We start from the raw sequence: 22,409 nt of genomic DNA, 5'->3' as shown, positions 1-22,409 counted from the left end.
ACAACCTTTGGCTTTAATAAATGACTTCATCAAAAGACTTACAGTCCGGTGGAAACTCAACAATACCCCCTCTGTGTCTATTGTGTGCAAAGGTTTCTGTTCGCTTTACTGCCGTCGGCACTTAACGACACAAACTCAGTGTCAGTGCTGTGGTGAAAGAAAGAGAGACAGACCTAAAGAGCTGAACAGATGGACAGTGAAAAGACTGCCAGGTAGGAGACACGGTGTGTGCAGCCTGCCTTGGGTTTGGTCTCATTCGTCCAGACAGGAAAGGAAGACAGTAGGTTTCATGCTTTAGCAACTGGAGGAAATAACAAAGTGCTTAGGTGTTTGATTCTTTGTTTGTGCCTCAGTTATTGTGTGAGTCATATCACAGAGACAGAGCGTCTACTGCTTCATCATACTCATGTAGAAACAAACAGGTCACAAGACTTGAGGCTTTTGTTGGGTTGAATCTGTATTTCTGTATCATGGTTTTCACAAAACCAAGGTTCGCATTTTGTGTCGTTTTTAGACCGTTTCAGATTTTATAATGGGTGTGTATTGCACAGAATGTTCAGAGCTAGAGTGATGACATCACACGCACTCTAACTGCCATAGCTGAAAATTTTCCTAAAAAAAAAAAAAAAGACCTGACAACCTCTTTTAAGTCCAACAATTTCCAACCTTCATAGTTAATTTATATATAAAAACATAGAGAAATTTGTCCTCCAGCGTTGGTCTCATTATGATAACTTTTATGTCTGTTGATGAAATCCCCCCTGAGTACAGAGACTGATGTCCAAAGCTAACTATAGACGCCCATGTTAGACTGAGCTCTGAAGTTAAGTTTTTAAACTGTGATAAAACCTCATCTGTAAACTGTAAGAACACATAAAATAAATCATTGTCTTTATTGAAGTGTTGGGACGAGTCAGAGGAGCTTGCTGGAGGCTCTGCTGTATAAAAGCTGAAGCAATTTATACTGCCACACACACTGACAGACACACTCCATCTCCACCACGTGGATACACTTTCAAAATAAGAGTCTAAACAAGGTCAGAGGAGCAATTAAAGGCTCTGGTGGAAAAGTGAAGTAGTTTCTACCAACACACACACACACACACACACACACACACACACAAACACATACAGTAGTATCACCAGCAGTGCTTCAGATGCTCCTACATGAATGGCGCCATCACATCTGGCTACGATCCAGTGCTCCCTCACATCTGTTTGCACAAATACGCAGCAGCATCTGACAGCTGATCGATATGAACCAAGCAGCAGGCATGTTCAAAATTTATCCAGGAATTTCTTTGTTAATTATCTTATTAAATCTATAAGCTCAGGGGCAACGCTGCTGTCAGTCATATTTATACAGCTACACTATGGAGGCCTACACATTGTAATAGATTTTGAGGGCACATATGGGCAGATTTGATTCTGCCTGTATGTGTGTGTGTGTGTGTGTGCTTGCATGTGTGTATTTTCACATGTGAAGCCTTGTAGTTGTATTTTTGCATGTGAGCTGGTGTGCAGTGTAAATGAATTGAAGCTGTGGCAGAGGACTGAGGGCCAGACGGCAGCCTGTGCAGTAAACCTCTCACCTTCATGCTCAGACTGAGCAGGCTGAGATAAATCTAAATCTTAACTCTAGCTGAGTCAGTAATTATCACTGCGTGTGTTTAACAGGAGGAAATAAGCCTTCACATTTTCTTTATTTCAAGGTCTTAATGTTGGCAGATCGTCTTAATTCCTTCAAGCCAGCAGAACCTCATAAAATCCCTCTTACACTGTACATGCAGGAGAAAGACAGCTGTGGAGCTTTTCTCTGCATCAGCCCGTCCAACCTCGTCTCCCAGACGTGATGGTTTTCTGTTGATGTACTGAGGAAATGTTGTTTATATGAGTCAATGAATTGATTTGCTGATGGACAGATCACTGTTCAAGTCTGTTGTCATGGTTCCAGCTTCTGAAATCTGAGGATTTGCACTGTCGCCTCACAGCGAGAGGGTTTCTGTGTTGGAACCCCGGGCCTGGGGAGTTTGCATGTTCTCCCTGTGCCTGGGCGGGTTCTCTCCGGGTTCTCTCCGGGTTCTTCCTCCCACAGTCCAAAGACATGCACATTAGTTTTACTGGTTTGAACTTTCAACTCATTATAAACGTCGAGTTAAAGAATCGTTGAAACCCCGTGAAGGGTTTGACAGATTAGTGGATCTCCAGTGGATAGTAATGCATTTCCTAAATTCCAATAGTCCAGGATCAATATATTTGTTACAGCAAAATTTGGCATTTTGAGAAAAATAAATGTAGGTATAGTGATACTGTACATATGTGTGGAAATGGAATCTTTTAATGTAACTTTTCCAGTGAGTGTTTCAGGCACATTTTACTCTTCACTGTAGCTTAATGCACAAACTGCAACAAGAAGCATCTTCTTAGGTTTAGGCTCTTTTCCCTGAACAAGTGCGGCCAGCTGCACCTGGCACTCCTGCGGTCTGATCAATGATCTTACATTAGAGATGTGCGTGTTAGAGATTGTGACAATCATAGCCAATCACATTCACTACTTTTCATCACCTTTAAACACAGGGTTAGGGTTTGGACTGACAGTTGAGACAGATGAAGTCTCTTTTAAGTTGAATTCTAGACCTCTCCGCCCTCCAACATAAGAAAACACATGTAAACAGACAAAAACACAAACCAATTCAGAAAACATCTTCATCAAGCTTCACCAGCTTTCTCAATTTGAAATTTCAGCCACAGTATAATTCACTTTCGAATTCATTTCAGACATGTTGAATATCTGTCTGTCATCATGTTTCCTGTGCACAGCAGTGTGCTGTTTTATTTGTCATGTAATGATTCGTAGACGTAAACGAAAGTTGAATTGAATATGTGTTCGAATGTTAAATTCAGTCTGGATTTACCTGCTTTACATAAAATAATGCTGAAAATCAGATAATGAAACGAACTGAATATGTGTCTTCATGTTGCAACATCCACAAATGAATTAGGATTTCAAAAGTAACACTCTCAGTCAGTTGTCTCTGTTGCGTCATGTTGGTCGACCTGTGCTCTCGACATGTGGAGCGCCGCAAAGTGATGTCAGACTTTTCATGCGACTGTGGGAACCGTTGCGATGATGTGCACATGAGCACGGAGGTTTTTCTGTGGTTACTTTACAGCAGTTTGGTGTTGTAACCAGCGGATCTGCTCGTGTGTAGTTGCGGTTTGATGTGAGAATGACACGTGAAAAGATGAATGAAGAACGTGAAGTCGTGATTTTCAGGAAGTTTAAATGTGTGAGATTTCACTGAACTCAATGATAGATACTGAGCAGTGGACCCTCCAGACCCTCCGCCACACCCTTCCCTCCCACCGGGGGCCATAGCAGGAAATAACCTCGGTGTGCCGCAGGAAAACAGCAGCTCGCTGGGGAGCTGCTCTGTTTATCGCCATGTGTCAGCACAAAAAACAGAGGACCTTTTCTTCCATGTTCTGCATAGGGTTGCAAAGGGGCGGAAAATGTCCGGTAAATTTCCGGAAAGTTTCCGGTAAATTTGCCATGGGAAATTAAGCTTGGGAATTTTGGAAATATGCCATATTGGAAACTATATAGTATATTATATATATTATATATGTTTATTCCACAGGCTCAAATGTGTGCCTTCAATAGTCTCTGTGCTTCAGGCTCAAAAGTGTGGTCCAGTCTTCTAGAAATCTTCTGTACATGCGATGGAGGCGTGCACGGTGCCAGTAGGGGGCGTGGTCTCGTTAGCCATGCAGTAAGCAGTGTGCTCTGTGCATGTGATTGAGGAATGGCATGGATATTCAAGTGTATTTGAATGTCATCTGTTTGTTTTAGTCAAGATTATGCTAAAATATACTTTCCTCAACTATATTTAAATTCCCTATGAAGAGCCAACCTTCAATTTTGAAAATTCCCAGTTTATTCCCGTTTATTCCCCTAATTTCCCATGGAAAGTTTCCATTTTTGAAAATTCCCAGAATTTTGCAACCCTAGTTCTGCATGAAACTGCCATGACTGTGTGTTGTTCTCTGACCTATAATCAGTGTTGAGCCTGTACTGAAGCTGCTGTTTGCTCTGTGCTGCCTGTGCAGACACAGTGTTAAACAGAACATAACCACCGTCAGGTATTACAGCAGAGAATCAGCACGAGACGCTGAGTGAGATGTTCATATTAAGAAAAGAGACACAATGTTCTTCACTATTCTGATAAGTATCTTATCCTGAGTTCTCCTGCAGAAGCTCTCCTACGTCTCCATTTTGTACAGAAAAGCTTTAAATGGTTTCCAGATTTCCTCTAAAGCATTTGTTTTTCAAGGTAAATGTTTTACTCTCCGTGGACTTACATCGCACAGTGACCTTGATCCAAGCACCAGTTGTAGGTGTGACAGTTTTCTTCCAGCTGACTGATTAAGAAATGTGTGTTTTTGGTTCTCAGAGTGAGGTTTGATGGATACAAGTGTAGCAGTACCAACTTGGAGTCAAGTGATCATGACTGTATTGATCACCTCCCTCCAGAATTTCTTTATTTTGTCACACTCTCTAATACAATGCATGAACGTTATGTGAACTTCATAACATTTAAAGCATATGTCAGGTATATTGCTATTATAGAAATTCAATTTGACAGTCGTGAATTATTCTCCACACAGTCTGAATAACTGACACAGACTCATTCACAAAGTCAACAAAACAACAGTATAGATCTTTTGTCAGTGTCTTCCACCACAAACAATATGATACAACACATTTTTCCCTCTGATGAAAATCAACCTTGTTAACATCTCATTATGATGTTTTTATAATACAGACATATGAAGAGTGAAATAATCATCAACACCATGACTGAGTGTTTCCACCTTGAACTGCAGTGAACCAATGACAGTCTCATAAACACAGATTCAGACAGCCAGGGTTTCATACGTCACAAACCTCAGGAACCAATCCTGTCAACTTGTGGGGATGGGGGGCGGGGCTAAATACACCTGAAACCTTGTCAGTACAGAGAGCTGTTCTGATCCGTCTGCTAGTCTCTGGTTCTGGTCTCAGACTCTGAGTCTGAGTCTGGGTCTGACTGAGGCTCAAACATGTGGCTGAGTCTCTCTGATGTTTCCTCCTCTCACCATCTTCATACTCTCTGCTCTTTCACCTGTCCACCTGGAGACAGCAGGTGGTGGGCGGGGCTCAAGGCCTGATCCACATTTCTCAATCAGGAAGTGAGAGGAGATGAGCTTCAGACCTAGTTTTGGATTTTTTTCTTGTTTGAATTAGGCAACTAAACTATTTGGTTACTATATATATGATTGTGGTCATAGGGAATAAGACGGAAGTTTTAGTTCCACATGTTTTCAGACTCAGACGTGTTGTATGGTAAGGGATCAGGAAATATTGGTATGTAAGGCAACATGTCATGTGTGGAATCTGAATGTGTCCCTGAACCACTTCTGTTGTTTGATTTGATTCTTTCTGTTTTTGCAGCTTGTCTCTTTCGCTACAACATCCTGTCGCTGGTTTATTTCCTCTACCTGCTGCTGCTGCCGTGGTTCCTGTGTCCCAACAAACACACCATCAGAGGTAAGACGTCTGTCTATGTATATCCGATCTCGTATGGCAACTTTGACATGTTGTTAAAATGACAAAGATCTAGAGATGACACACACACACACACACACACATCATTCACACCTACACCTATAACAGGAACTTTTCCTAACAAGGAAAATCTTTGCTACTGTAAAACAGAGGCATGTAGTAATTGAAAATCCCGGTGCTCAGTCCCCTAAAATATCATATCATATCTAAGATATCATAAATGTAATGAGGGGACTCTGTTGTGTTCACACCTCTCACCTGTGTTGATATGAGTCCAGGTTTGTCCAAACGCTGTCTCTCACATTTTATAAAACGTCCAACATTTTATGTTTTATATAACTTTTTTTTATTGAAAGGAATTCAGTGAAATGTATCTTTGGATTTCCTCACATGACACCAGCTCAGTGACATCAGCTGTAGGACCTACAGCCCCGTCAAAGCACATTAGACATCATGCCTCCACAGTCAGACAACAATGGCTGGATTGTTCCTTCCTTACACGGTAGTGGATGTAAAGTTTTTCACGCTTCAAACGCAGAGACCAAGATCTGATCTTTTTAAGTCCTAAGTTTACACTGATCAAGCTGATGTCTGCTAACAGGGTTTGTGAGCTGTGAGTTCTCGCTCCATCGCACCCTGCTTACAGTAAACTCTGCCTCATCTTAGCTACACAAAGGTGAACATGTTCAGTCTGAGCCTTTTGGCCAAACACACTCGTATTCTTGTGTAATTTTTCACTTTGCACAGTTGAATCGTTCTGTATTAACACACACATTTTTGCATCGTGCGACCTAGAGAGGCAGCAGTGCTGACTGTGTTCACAGTGTCTCAATCATACATTCTCTCAAGCTGTGTTTTAAATTTATTTTAAATTTAATTGATAGTTTAACCTAAAAACAAAAATCTGTTTCACCCAAAGAGAGGTCAATATACTTAGAGGTTTTTACAAACTCTGATGGCACACTGATCAGGTTGGTAATACATAATATATATCATATACATATACATATAAATACCCAGTGAGAATACACATGATTCTTTGTGAAGGTCTGTAAATTGAAGTTATTTCCACTGATATTTTCCATGATGTTGAAATTAAAATTGCTCCATCATCACATGACCTTGTGATCTTTATCCCAGATGCTGGTGGGACAAAAGTTAAAGATTTGTTGCCTTTCTTTTCAGCTGCTCCCTCTGTCTCTGTCTCTGTCCCTGTCAGAGACAGAGACAGGGACAGGGACAGAGACAGGGACAGGGACAGAGACAGAGACAGGGACAGAGACAGGGACAGACACAGAGACAGGGACAGAGACAGGGACAGAGACAGGGACAGAGAAAGTGACAGAGACAGGGACAGGGACAGAGACAGAGAAAGTGACAGAGACAGAGACAGGGACAGAGACAGAGAAAGTGACAGAGACAGGGACAGGGACAGAGAAAGTGACAGAGACAGGGACAGGGACAGAGACAGGGACAGAGACAGAGACAGGGACAGAGACAGGGACAGGACAGAGACAGAGACAGGGACAGAGAAAGTGACAGAGACAGGGACAGAGACAGGGACAGAGACAGGGACATGGACAGAGAGAGAGACAGGGACAGAGACAGAGACAGGGACAGAGACAGGGACAGGGACAGAGACAGGGACAGAGACAGGGACAGAGACAGAGATGATCTGGAATCAAAATGTGTAGAGAGGCTTTTATTTTGGTGGGAGAACAGTCAAAGTGAGAATGAGGGGGGGCAAAGAGGGAGGCAGGGGGGGAGTTCCCCCAATGGAAAACCCGCTGGTCTGCCAAAACACTGACATGTGCAAACACACACACACACACACACACACATACACACACCAGAGAGCTGTACGCCGAGCAGGGAAAAAATTCAAGCGCTCTGAGGACAATTAAGAGACGGTTTAAGTCAGAGCTGGAGATGACTCAACCACTGGCACTTTTTCAAATATTCACTTATACTGTTATACATCATCTAAGGACTCCTGCACGCCTACAGCTGTCCTGTCAGAGGGAGCGGAGAGCTCTTTAGTCTGAGGATGGAGCTGTTGAGGAACATACATGATCTCTGAGAGTCTGAACAGTAGAAGACAGTAGAAGTGTAACTGTAAAAAGTCAGTGAGGCCCTGATGTTTCTTTTTCACCACCGTCACACCAACAATTATTTACACTGTTTGTAAAGTCGTCCAGGAAACTAATGGTGATATTTCTAATATTTTGATATTTTGTAGACCCCAGCCACTGACCCACCTCTGGTCTTTCCCTAAAAATAATCAGTAACACCGGTGTTGTGATGGAATCTCAGTCTTTGCCAGATTTCCATTCTACATCACTGCAGCTTATCCAAGCACGGCTGCCTCTGATGATCTCACACACAGAGTGTTAATGATTGAATGGATGTAGCTATATGCCATCAGATGTAGTTGTGAAGCCGTTTGGAAAACAGCATCACAGCAACAAAAAAAGTAGCACCTGCACACTGACTCCAAACCACAACATTTATTCAAAAACACAACGTTTCGATCCCATTTGAATCTTCATCATGTGTGAGATCGATACTTTTGGGTGTATCGTTAAAATCACCAGGAGGCTAAGTAATTAAAGACCCTCCAATGAAAATCCAGTGTTCAACCTTGTTAACATCTATATGATGTTTTATATAATACAAGACATATGAAGAGTGAAATAATCATCAACACCATGACTGAGTGTTTCCACCTTGAACTGCAGTGAACCAATGACGGTCTCATAAACACAGATTCAGACAGCCAGGGTTTCATACGTCACAAACCTCAGGAACCAATCTTGTCAACTTGTGGGGACGGGGGCGGGGCTAAATACACCTGAAACCATGTCAGTACAGAGAGAGAGAGTTAGCATTAGCACATCCGCTAACACTGTGTTAAGCTCTGTCAGCTACAAGCTAACAAACAACATAAACAAATAAAAGATGCTAACTATGCTAACCGTTCTGATCCGTCTGCTAGTCTCTGGTTCTGGTCTCAGACTCCTCCTCTGAGTCTGGGTCTGACTGAGGCTCAAACATGTGACTGAGTCTCTCTGATGTTTCCTCCTCTAACCATCTTCATACTCTCTGCTCTTTCACCTGTCCACCTGGAGACAGCAGGTGGTGGGCGGGGCTAAAGGCCTGATCCACATTTCTCAATCAGGAAGTAAGAGGAGATGAGCTTCAGACCCAGTTTTCATGTGTGAAAACATGTTGAACTAAATATGAATCATAGCAGAGGATTTGTTCAGAGTTTAAAACATGCCTGGAGGAACTTTAACATTTAATAAGTTGACAGACGACTCTGCTGCTGCTGCTTTTTCAGGACTGTGTGAAACAGGCAGCAAGATTTTCTATGACAAATGTGATAAAACATTCAGTTTATAAGTAAGTCAAGACCAAAATCATCAGTGAGGGAGTCTGTGTGACTGCTTTTCTTCTTTGATAGAATTGTTTTCCAACTCTTTGCTGCCCTACGTCAGTGCTGCGTGTTGTGGAACTGGTCCAAAGCAGATAATAGAATGAACATTTACAGCACAGTGGGTTCCCTGGCTGTTTTCAAACCTTTCCTCACCTTCTCTGCAAAGAATGGCTTTGCACAGTTTGTTGGTTTCACTGATTTCAGTCTGAATATCGAGTGGAGTGTATTCACATTTAGTTCTTGAAAAAGTGTACACTTACAGCAAGTATAGGAGGCATTCTCACTATAAGCACAGAGGTTAGCACCCTAGCTTCACAACAACAGGGTTCTAGGTTCTAACCCACTGGGTTCTCTCTGTGTGGTGTCTGTATGTTCTCCCTGTGTTTGTGCAGCCTCAGTCCAATTCTCTCCTCAGTGTGAGGACACTCAGGTCTGGTTAATTAGAGACTCATAGATGAATGTGAGTATGAATGGTCAATGTGTCAGCCCTATGACAGGCTGGTTATGTGTTCAGGGTCCAAGCTCCAGCACTCTGTGACCCTGCAAAGGATTATTGGATATACTGCAGGTAATGGATTGATGCAGAATGGTTTAAGCATTTGGACTGGACGGACACTAGACAGAAGGAAAAACTCACACATACACATAAAAAAGTTTTTTGCACTAGTGTGGCAGAGATCAATTGAACCTAAATATATTTTTCACAAGAAGTTAGGAAGTCTCAATCACTAATTTCACTTCTTCAAATGTGAGTCTCCATTGTGATTTGGAGAACTATTGTTCCATTAGAAAATGGCTTGAGGAGAAGTAGCCTATGTTTCTAACTGTGTTTTGTTTGAGAAGTGTCTTAGGTTCTGACAGTCAGCTGTTCTTGCTGCAGCTCAGCTCCATCAGGAGGTCAGGTCCACTAACTGGCAAGATCAGGACAAACAGGTCCATGTTTTTCTCCAGTCTGTGGTCTGCACTAAGACACTTATATGAGCAGTTTGAAATGGTAGAGACATGAGTACAAAACAAGACTAGGTCTGGAGCACATATGTTCAGGGTGTGAAGCTGAAGATGGAGTTGAAAACTGTTGTGGAGTTTCTGTAAACAGCTTCGTCATCATGTCATATTTACATTAAGCCTAGTGTCAGCCGGTTTCCCTTTATGTGTTTGCTTACGTTTTAACACAGCTGAATTCACCATAAAGCTGTTCTCATTGACATGTTTTTTTGTTTCTGTTGTCATGACAACGAAACAAGTGTGAAACAGCGACTGAAACGTGGCTGCATGTTAACCAGCAGTCACTTCCAAGCTGCTGCTAAAATCCTGTTTCTATAACCATGACGTCATCTGAGAACATGGCCGAACACATCAGTTAAAGACACTGACTGAGCTGGGATTTCAGATGGATTCACTGTGAGCAGAGAGAAAGTTAGAAGCGACAGAATATCTTTCTGATTCAGCCTCTCACACAGAGCGCAGCCTCCATGTGGGTTCATGGTGCTCCACCTCTCTGACACTCACTGAACAGAGAGAGAGACGGCACAGCTGGAGACTCTGTCCGAAGTAGCCATATTTGTCCAAAAAAGAAAGTCTCTAAATGTAACAACACATGCTCCAAGTTGGCAACACTGCAGGCTGTGAATGCCCCCTAATAGAATCTGTCTGTGCCAGTTCATTATGAAAGAGCAGCGGCCAATGGGGAAACTCGGTCACGTGGCATTTGGCTGACCAGTGGTGGAACAATGATCAGTCAGTCAGTCAGGGGCGTTTGCCATCATAGGGCTGGTCCTGCTGTTCCGGTCAAGCCAAAAGGACTGCACTGTCTGCCATTGTTAGAGACAGCTCTGTCTTTGTCTCCATGTTTATGGTGGTTGTGTACGGGGCTAGAACAATGACATTGGGTTTTGGCTTTGAAAACAAAACCTGAACTGAAAGAGGAAACAATGCTTCTCCTCTGCCGCTGTTTTCTTCACACAGGACCTGTCTGGGTTAAAGTTAGTCTTGAATGTATGTTATGTTCTTTTGGCAGAGGTGCACTCGAACAAGCGCTAATGTTCGCTAGTCAGGTAGCTAACCTGTGGTTAATGGTTGCTGAGTCTCCCGCTCTGTGATGTCTTTTATTCAGTAGGAGTTTGAGGCCAGTGTTACTGCTGCTGCACATGGTCTCATCTACGAGCTAATGCTAAATACTAAATAGCATCAAACCCCAGCACAGACTGCAGGAGGAGATGGGCAGGTTTGAACCACCGAGTAGCTAGTAGCATTGTAGACTTGTATTTAAGTAACAAAAAAGCATATCATCTGTTAAGGACAAACTTTAACACAGTGTTTTATTTTCCAGCTCAGGTTTTGACTTCAATGCTTACATTTAATGTCACTTTTCTAGTCCCGTAATTTTGTCAGACGACGTTGTGGTTATAAAATGTGGATTTCAGCAGCAGCAGAGCAGCAGCTTGGAAATGGCTCGGAGGTTTGTATAAAGTGAGAGTATCAGGGAATCCACACAACCAACTACAGCTACACGCCAGTTCACTTCTTTTAGTGGTAACACACACACACACACACACACACACACACACACACACACACACACACACACACACACACACACACAGAATGGCTGTGAGGGTGATTTCCATCCACAGAGGGCTGGAAATACAAATAGTGTGAGAGGAAACTGTTGTGACTGCACCACTGTGACCCCACACACACACACACACACACACACACACTGTCCTCAGCAGCATCCACTCCTCTACGTTAACTCTCCTTCACCTGAAGACACTGCTATTTAGAGAGGAAATGATTAATCAATTCTTTGATTGGTCAATCAACAGAACACTAATCAGCAACTATATTTATAATCAACTGATCATTTAAGTCATTTTCCAAGATAAAATGCCAAACATGACCTAGTTTCAACTTCTAAACTGTGAAGATTTGCTTACTGACAGTTCACTGGCCAAACAATTCATTGAGAAACTAATAGGCAAATTAATCAATAATGTAAAGTTGAAACCCCTCTGCAGTTATATGATGTCAGATGACTATGTTCTCCCTCTGCTGTGTGTGTGTGTGTGTGTGTGTGAGTGTGTGTTCTCTAAGTGACAGCTTGTGGCAGATGTTCACTTTAAGGCTGCTGTTTATATCCTCAGTGGGGTCAACATGCAACTACTTCCAGCCTGTCACAGGTCTCACCTGTGGATTGCATTACTCACACACACGTGTGCCGTGTGTGTGTTATATCTGGATGTTGGAGACATGTGAGAGTGAGAGAGAACACACTCTCCAGTTCAGTCATGATCGGGTGAATCTTTAAATGAATCAGGCTGGAGGAATGCAGAGCTGATACTGAAGCTGGTGGCTGCAGTGAGTTAACAGCAGTAGACTGACTCCTGCTTCATATAACATGTTGAAATCTGCATCACTCTGTCAGTCTGTCCAGTATCTCCCCACAACTACTAGGCCTCAGCAATAATTCAGTACTGTCAGAAATGAACTTTAATGGAATCATAACTTCATGATATGATCATATCATGTTTCCTTTTTGTAATGCCTCCACACCAGCGACAGTCAGAGCCGGAGCCATATTGTTTTCGGGTTGTCCATCCTTCATGGACACGATATCTCAGTAATGCCTTGATGGAACTTCTTCAAATTTGGCACAAACATTCGCTTGGACTCAAAGATGAACAGATTAGATTTTGGTGGTCACGGTGACCTCACAAAACACGGGTTTGGCCTTGTACATGCAATATGTAATGCCTTGAGGGAATTTTTTCACTATGAAATTCACTTCACATTTTGTACAAACGCTCAGTTGAACTCAAGGATGAACTGATTAGTGATTATCAGTTCAAAATGTTCCCTTGATCATCACTTTTACAGTGTAATTCTGTTTTTACTTATTTTCATAAAATCCCATAAAAAGTGCCACCACGATCAACAAGTTCTGCAAGTCACAAAGTGGAGTGTTTCTCTGTGGAATGACACTTATCTGATCTGACACCTCTAATTTGGTGAAGGTCAGGCACAAAAATGACTTGTTCAGGTCGAGGAAAACGTATTGGTTTGGGTTAAAATTACTACTATGTTAAACACACAGTCTGTAACTTCTGCATCTAGCGCTCTCTCAATCAAATCAGCATAAAAGGGTTCACGTGAGGCACGAGGCAAGATGGCTGCACGACACTGAGCGCTGTTAATATAGCCCCTTTTATGTGTGTTTACTGGGACCCATACACCTAAATACTCTCAATTAATGTATATAAAGGTTTAGTCTTAAGTTATGACCTCAAAGAAAGAGCCAGCGCCGACCAAGAAGCAGGAGTTGTCGAGCAGAAGACAAGCTAACGTTAGCGAGTCTCCGGAAGACATGGCTACGCTAAAAAGCGTCGGAGATGGAGTCCCTGCAGGAAACGGTAGCCTCCATGTTAAAAGACTCACTTGAGCAAGCTTTAAGTCCGATTGAGAAACACCTGGCGGAGAACGGCACTATCCTTAAGTCTTTGAATGAGAAATTGGAGGAGCATGCTGAAAAGTTCAACACAGTGTTCAAGCGGTTGGATAGCATTCAAGCTAACGTGCGTCAAAGCGAAAAAGACAGTAGCACCTGTCTCGCGGAGCTGACCAAGCTTCAAAAGAAAATTAATGAGTTGGAGGACAGATCCAGGAGCAACAATGTGAGACTGGTCAACTTACCTGCGGGCGCTATCTTCAAAAGATGTTGCCAAAATGGATACCATCGCTTAAAAGCTCCCACAGTACCTTGGAGGTCGAAAAAGCTCACCGCATCTTCTCTAACAATACGTCGGGACCCCGAACCATGATCTTCAGACTTCTGCATCACGCTGACCGGCAGGCGATCCTGGAGGGAGCTAGGAAGGCTAACCCATCCCTCCCCGACGGCACCAAGCTGCGGTTCTTTGCTGACTTCAGTCCGGGGACGGTGCGGGAGCGTCAGGCATACAGGGAGACCCGCGCCAAACTACGACAAAAAGGAATAGATTCCTACCTCGTCTATCCAGCGATTCTGAAGGTAAACTACAAGGGCAAGAAGATGTCGTTTAACTCGGTGGAAGACGCGAGAGAGGCCCTGAATCTGTCGGTGCGGGACAGCGAGGAAGAAAACCAGGGATAAAGTAAAGTTAGATGCTTGGAGGAAATGGGTGAGCAGTAACAGTTAACGTTATAAAAACCGTGACTGAAAATATTACAACATTGATAAGTGTATGTACCATGGCTGTAACAGGTTCTTTCGTCATGAAAACCGAGGTACATTTGTAAGGTTATTTCCCGCCCGTGTTTTTATTTTTTGCACTGCACCAAGGGCTAAACAGTAAAAGGACAATACTGTGTATTGATTTGAATTATATAACACTGTAATGAAGAACGGAGGATAATAAATGCCGTCAGTGTTTAATTTGTTTTTAATTATGGAATATCTTGTTTTGAAGACTACGGACGTATGTGTTTATACTGTACCTCGGGTGCTTTTTGTTTTTGTTTGCATTATCGACCGCAAGGTGAGAACCGGCGCTGATGACGTCATTTCAAAGTGACGGTCAAGTCCATGGTATTCACTGGGATGAATGAATGTTATAACGGTTATATGCTCTGTGCTTACTAAAGGCAGGATAGTCGGAGAGTAAGGTTTGCTACTCTGTACCTTTTTCACATGTGGTTATATGGGTACATTTTCTTTGTAATTTAACATTGGGGACATACAGTGTTCGGTGTTAGACATTGCTGAGTGTTGCTCACTGATGTTACGAAGTGAGGGGGGAGATGGGATTGGGGTGGGGTGGGGTAAAGGGCTGGATTGGGGGGGGGGGGGGCACCGCCAGGTTCCACCACCAGGTTCCACCACCAAATTAAATCACCAGTGTCAAGGAAATCTTGATAACAAGGATTCACTAGAGAGTTTTAACATAATGTCATTTAATGTCAGAGGCCTGAACTCTCCAAATAAGCATACAAAGGTTTTAGATTATCTACGTAGAAAGAAGGTAGACGTCGCACTTTTACAGGAAACGCACATTAGACTTGAGGACACTTTTCATTTCAAAACCACCTTTATAAATCTGTAGTGGCTTCCGCTGACGGCACCCGTACTAAAGGAGTGATGATATTGATGAAACGCAACATTAATCTAGCAGTTGAAAAGGTGGGCTCTGACAAGAAGGGACGCTTAGCTTTTTGCTGTACATCTATTCAAGGCAAAAAAGTTGTGTTTGTCAGTATCTATGCACCAACCATCTTTGAGGCTGAGTTTTTCCCCTCAATTACATCACAACTACTAAAGCTGAACGATTATCAATTGTACATAGGCTCAGATATGAATGCTTTCATTGATGTTAATTTGGATAAATCCAACTCAGTTATGGTGGGCCCCCAAGACTCTGCATCCAAAGCCTTAAATTGTTTTATAAAAGATTTAAACCTGGTGGATGTATGGCGGGTGCAGAACCCTTTTGTTAAAGACTACACGTTTTTCTCCTCGAGACACAAAACTTTTTCCCGCATTGATTATATGCTGATTTCATCTGGATTGCTGCCCTCTGTACACTCAGTACAATTTTTGCCCAGACTCCTGTCTGATCATAACCCCATTAGTTCATCGTTTAAGTATGGGAACATTAAAAATATAGCCTCTAGATGGAGATTCAATTGTACCCTATTAAAAAATGAAGAATTTATCACCCAACTGAAAGCAAAATTGACTGAATTTATATCCATAAATAAAAATAGTGTTACAGACTTGACAGTGGTTTGGGCCTCGGTTAAAGGCTTTATTCGCAATAATGCAGTAGTTTCAGTTCGTATCTGCACAAGAGCCGGATGCAAAACATCTCCCTACTGGAGCAGGAGTGTAAAAATCTAGAGGAACTGCTCAAGGGGAACTATAGCATAACAACTGAAAACAAGCTCAAAACTAAACAAGCAGAATTAAGCGATCTACTAAGACGCAGAGCAGAATACATGATTCATATAACTAAGCACAAATACTATGCAGAGGGCAGCAGGCCAAGCCATCTACTGGCGCTTACGCTTAAACAACAGGAAGCTAAAAGGGCCATACCAGCTATTAAATGTGCGAAACGAGGAGTAGTGTCATCAACAGAAGAAATAAATGAGACATTTAGAGACTATTTCAAAGATCTGTACATGGGTGGCTGTGTCCCATCGGAGGACGATTTTACTAAGCTTTTCAGTGGATTGGATCTCCCTAGTCTATCTGAAGAAGACACCATAAATTTAGATGCTCCAATTACATTGGATGAGCTACTACAAGCAGTTAAAGGCACCAATAAGGGACGAACGCCTGGTATAGATGGCATTCCGGTAGAGCTGTATTTAGCTATTTGGGATGTTGTTGGACCATTATGGTTGGAAACATTGAACTATGCTATTGAACAGGGCTTTTTCCATAGAGATCTGAATACAGCTCTGATTACAGTTATACCCAAACCTGGAAAGGACCCCCTGGAATGTGCCAATTACAGACCAATTTCACTGATAAATGCGGACCTTAAAATATTTTCGAAGGTGTTAACTAGCAGACTTGAGACAATCATTGGGAAAATAGTTAGCACAGACCAAACTGGCTTTATTAAGGGCCGCCTTGCGGACGATAATATCCGCAGACTCCTCCACATACTGAGTGCAACAAATAAGATCCCACCTGAATGCGGTTTGCTATTTCTCGATGCTGAAAAAGCATTGGATCACTTGGAATGGCCATATCTTTGGAAGATGCTGAAAAAATTCAAGTTTGGTGATAACTTTATCAATATGGTTAAGATCCTGTATGCTAATCCCTCAGCCCGGGTGTGTGTAGGAGGAAGCTTTTCAGAACTATTTGATATATAACAGGGGGTTCGCCAGGGAGATCCGATTTCTCCCTTAATTTTTAATTTATCCATTGAACCGCTGACACATTTGATTAAAAGCTGTCATCGAATCTCCCCTATAACAGTAGGTACAACATCACACTCAACTTCGCTTTACGCAGATGACACACTGATATATATGGCGGATGTTCAACGGTCACTCCCAGTTGTATTAGAAATTTTGGAGTACTTTGGGTACTTCTCTGGTTATAAAGTTAATTTATCAAAATCAGCATTAATGCTTCTTAACATAGACCAGAAGGATGTGTCCATCCCCCCGCAGATAAGCGTTAAACAGGAAGTACTTTACCTGGGTATTAGAATCAGCACATCCTTAACGACTATCGCTAAAACTAATTTCTCTCTAGCTTTAAAAAATATAGAAGATGACATCAGTAGATGGAAACATTTGCCAGCATCAATACCGGCTCGTATAGCGACCATTAAAATGAATATCTTACCCCGCATTAACTTCATTAGCTCTATGGTTCCACTGCCACCCCCATCAGGCTATTGGCAAAAATTAGACTCCTTATTGAGAAGTTATGTTTGGAAGGACAAACGACCTAGTATAAAGTGGTCGGTGCTCCAGCACAGTAAGCCCAATGGAGGATGGGCATGTCCTAACTTTAAATTATATCACTGGGTGTTTGTGCTGAGAAGTCTTAAGTTTTGGATGGATGACGATAAAGTTTCTTCCTGGAAAAGTATGGAGCAAGATTTAATCGCACCCATAAGGTTGAAAGATTTTCTCCTGATGGGCATTTCTTCTAAGAAGTGTGGCTTACATTATGGTCCCATATTTTCTTATCTATTGCAGGTGTTTAGAGCAGTGGAGAGATTTATAGGTCATAAAAGTATTTGGTGTAAGTCATCTCCATTATGGAACAATAATCATATTCTGTCTGGGGGGAAACCATTCATTAATAAGGATTGGGAAGAGAAAGGCATTAGAACTCTTAATGACATCAATGGGTCAAGAAATATCCTTGACTTTCAGGAAATGATCTCTCAATATGGAATTGATAAGCATTCTCTTTTCTTTTATTTTAGACTGAGGTCTGCATGTAAGGCCTACAGGGTTCCCTGGGGAGCAGAACTAAAAAGTCATCCCGTTCTAGGCTGGTTGCAGGATGCTCCTAGACGGATAGTATCATATTTATATGATCAATTAAACTCTACAAAATATTCACCCTCGGCAGGAATGAGAGCATGGGACAGAGATGTAGGGGAATTACAGCGGGATCTGGACTGGGTACAATTTGGAGCAACATAATTGGTGCTTCCAAAAACCCAAACCACCAATACATACACTTGAAATTTTTGTCATAGAGCATATGTAACACCTGCGATCAGACATCGTATGGGATTAACAGATGACCCGTATTGCACATTCTGCACCCCTGGAACCTTGGGCTCGTTTGTTCATGTTGTATAGGAGTGCCCCGGGATTTTGGAATTCTGGGGGAAGGTTATAAGAACGTTAAGTGACTTAGTGGGAATACAACTGCCAATGGACCCCTTTGTACATCTTTTGAATGACGAATCCAAGCTATCTCTAACAGAAAAATCACGCAAAATTTGGCTGGCAGGACTGACAGCAGCCAAAAAGATTATAGTCCAACGTTGGAAGCCTCCTCATGACATCTCCAAAACTCATTGGCTTCGGAGTTTCTTGAATATCGCATATTTGGAACTGTCGTCAGCAAGGATTAACAATGCTCAACAAGGCACAATTTCATTATGGACACTATATACCATTATACTCTGACTGGATAAGGACACAGTTAGCGTGTAATTGTGATTGAACTGGTGGTGGGGTGGGATTGGGGGGGGGGCTGTTTTTGTGTGTTTTGTATGTTGGTATGTGTTGTTTTGTATCTAAGAAAATTCAATAAAAATTGAATGAGAAAAAAAAAAATCAGCATAAAAGACGGTGTTGGGTGACGTCATGAAATAGCGTGGGATCATGGGAGTGGTTGTCCTCACTGCTATTTCAGTAAGCTCCTCTCGGTTTGGATTCCTTCAGTGTCAGTGTTCTAACACAGATTCTAACTGTTAAAAACACTGAATGAAGCAGTTTGACATTTAAAGTCAGAGTTTGAGCGACGCTGTACGGAGGAGAGAGACTCAGGGAAGAGCTGGAGCTGAGATTGATGCTAACCTTTGTTCTGATTGTTTCTCTGATAACTTATGAAGCAGACGTTCAGCAGGTTTTTAGCAGCAGCTGAATTATCCACAGAGGTGTCCTCCTCTCCATAACAAACACACCAGGGGATTAAAACCAGTAGAAACACTGAATAAAGCAGTTTGACTTTAAAACTCAGAGATTCAGCGACGCTCTTCAGTGACACAGCACAGGACGTCTCCAGCAGCTGGGAGCTGAGCTGTCTAACATTTCCTCAGCTTGTTTCTCTGAAAACTTCAGATCCAGACGTCCGACGACTAAAATCCTTCATCTGCTTCAAATACAGAGCTGAAAACCACCAAGATGTCAAAAGTGTATGTGGCTTAAAACTAAGTAAAAGTCAATGTTGAGCTTCTGTCAGACAAACACACTGACACATGATCATAGAGGATATGATGTCATTGACAGGCGACCAATGAAACGTTACCAGGATTAAAATCACAGATTTCTCTGGTTTGAGAATTGATGGAAACATTTGTGATAATGTAAGAACTCAACTCAACAACATAGAGAACATAGGTCTAGATGTTTTTAGACATTTTATTGTGGAATAGTTACAGATTATATATCTATAAAGCTACAGTGACGTTTTAATTGAAATATGCTCTAAAATATACAGTATCTTACTGTGGAGAGTCCGAGGCTCCTGTGAGCAGTGCAGAGATATCCCCTCCTGAAGTTTATGGGAGGATACTGAAGCGTATTGTTTTACGCTGAGACAGTGAGGTGAAGTGCTGGGTGCAGTGAAACTTAGCCGGGAGGGGGGTGGGGGGTGGGGTGGGGGGTTGGAGCAGTTTGCATCAGAGTCATGTTAACTCACTCATGCTTAGCTTGATTTCCAGAACTTGCATTTTGTCAATGTTAAGGACAAATTCATTAATAAAGCAGTGTGACTCCGAGAACTGATGTTAACCTGATGTTAACTTCATGTTAACATCATGTTAACCTGATGCTAACCTGATGTTACCCTGATGTTTACTTGATGTTAACCTGTTAATTGTGACTATGGCCTTTTTGATGAGTTGTAATGTGTTTTGAGTCAGCTGATGAATAACTGTCAGTGAAGCTGTATCCTCATTGTTCTGTGAAAACTAATGGATTTGTTAAACAGCCTGTGTGTATTATTATACACATGTCTTCCTTTAATAAAACCTTTGATCAATATGAATTTGATTTTGAATATGTTTTAATTCTAGTGGATGAAGTTTTGTTGATGTTTTCTGTGTGTGTATTGATCTGATGGGCAGGTTGGATCTTCATCAGGCATCAGTGTCACTGTAATATTAGCAGTGTTTACATGTGGTGGATTGACTCTGGGCCTGGGGCTTTATTGCTTCATCATCAACGTGATAATGCTGTAAATGCTTCATCTAGTGCGTCTGCTTGGTTTCCTGTCATTGTCAAAGGGTCTGTGTATTCACCTTTTGCCTCATGGTGTTGGACGTTTATACACATCATCTCTACTGCGCTATCTGTGTGATATGTGACATACAGGGACGTTATCGTTGTCTTTGGCTGTTGTTGAACTCTGGACTTCCAAACTCCCTATTTTGTATTTGATGGTCTCTTTATGCCAAAGTTGTTTGTCTCTGCTCCAGGAAGAGGGGAAGGGTACAATTGTTTATATTATGTTGGAAAAATTAAATTGCAAAACCTAATGGACAGATTTTTTTTGTGTCTTCTCATGAGGTAAAGAGCTTTTATTAATCTTTTGTTGAAGGTGATTTGTTGCAAACATTCATGATTTATTATTATATTCAAAATAATTGTGTTTTAGTTGCTAGTTGTTATTTGTTATGACATATATCTGAATTGTATGTTTACAAGTTTACTGAGATTTTCTTTTGTGCACTAGTGTTTTCCAGCTCGTGTCCTGTGCCGTCTCTCTTTTCGGCTTGTGAGACTAACATGAGATTATTTTTCCGTGTTGCTGTTTCCCAGAATAATGTTAGTGTGTTGTTTGGAGAGTCATTTATGTCCATGAAGGAGCCAACTCTCGCTGCTCAAACACTCAAACCTGTCAAGGTTTGAGTGTTTGAGCAGCGAGACGTTGAAGCGCCATCTAGGGGTCTGTGTGTGGAGTTGCTTTCTGTGGAGACGAGACAGGAGCCTCAGGCACTTATTACAATGAATGAATCCACATTTGATGCTCTAGTGAGTATTTGGGATATGTTTGGGAGTGTGTGGGACTGAGTCAAACTAAACTACAGATTTAATAGTTTTTGAACAACAAAGTGTGTGTGTGTGTGTGTGTGTGGGGGGGGGGGGGGCACAGAGGAGTAAGAGATATCAGGCTTTGGATACATACACAATACTTGTTAGTACATACATTCATTGTTGGTTTTGGTCTGCCTCTCCTGACAGTGGTCTCTGTTCTTGTCTCTTTGTCTTCCAGGTCACACAGGTCGCTTCATCAGAGCAGTATTCTGTACCAGTCTGCTGTTTCTACTGGCTCACATCTGCTTTCAGACGGTCCTGTATACATATCCTCCTCTCAGCATCGCCATAGGAGACAACTGCTCACAATGGGACACCATAACCAGACATATAGGAGTCTCCAGGTATGTAACCAGTGTTTAGCACCAGTTATCCATGCCACTGTCATTGATGGTTGGAGGAGTGACTGGGGAAAAGGGTGTTCATTAAAATATGAGAGCATATTAATCCAGATAATAGTCTGCTATAGTGCAGATTTCATGCCTCTGTGCTGTATCTGAAGTCCCCTCTCTATCAGGCGAGATCAACACTACTGTCAATCACTTTATAAAGGTCTACTCTAGAAATTACCTCCTCATGTATCATTGCTGCTGTGCCCATGACCTTCTACTTTTAACACACGTTCTCAGGACTGGCTGACTTTATATGTTCCAGCAGTAAATACCAATCTTCAGCCTTCAGATATCACGCCCCATTTGCGTGGAATAATTTACAGAACAGATTAAACCTTGACACGCTGATATCAACAGGCCTGTTCAAAAACTTGATTAGACGTCTTACTGACTTGAGGTGTAATTGTTTTACTTAATCTCTTTTCTAACTTGCACTTAAGAGCCTTTAAGTCGTCAACTTATTGTCTACCTGGTTGTGTATCTTAATGCATATTTAAATGCATTCAAATGTATACTCGGATCACTGTTTATATAAACACCTGTGTACAAACCTTGTTTGTATGAATACACATCTGAATGTAGATTTACATCACTGAATATATGTACTTCTGCTATTCATATTTCTTTTTATTTCTTTTATTTTTCTGTAATCAGGTCTCACTTGTAAATGAGATTTTGATCTTAATGT

General features: G+C 41.9%; 1 protein-coding gene across 3 annotated transcripts in view; it reads left to right on the top strand.

The window, feature by feature from the left end:
• piezo1 (piezo-type mechanosensitive ion channel component 1) overlaps positions 1-22,409 on the top strand; it is a 97,739-nt gene that overhangs the window by 20,507 nt on the left and 54,823 nt on the right. For all 3 annotated transcript variants that reach the window (XM_056395669.1, XM_056395670.1, XM_056395668.1), the window contains exons 2-3: positions 5,495-5,590; positions 21,508-21,673. In XM_056395669.1, coding sequence (XP_056251644.1) covers positions 5,495-5,590; positions 21,508-21,673 — 262 coding nt within the window. The remainder of the gene's footprint in view (positions 1-5,494; positions 5,591-21,507; positions 21,674-22,409) is intronic.

This window comes from Seriola aureovittata, chromosome 14 (assembly GCF_021018895.1).
Source record: "Seriola aureovittata isolate HTS-2021-v1 ecotype China chromosome 14, ASM2101889v1, whole genome shotgun sequence".
In the NCBI taxonomy this organism is placed as follows: Eukaryota; Metazoa; Chordata; class Actinopteri; order Carangiformes; family Carangidae; genus Seriola; species Seriola aureovittata.
The sequence above is the reverse complement of the archived record's forward strand: the minus strand, read 5'-3'. Positions and strand labels throughout refer to the sequence as shown.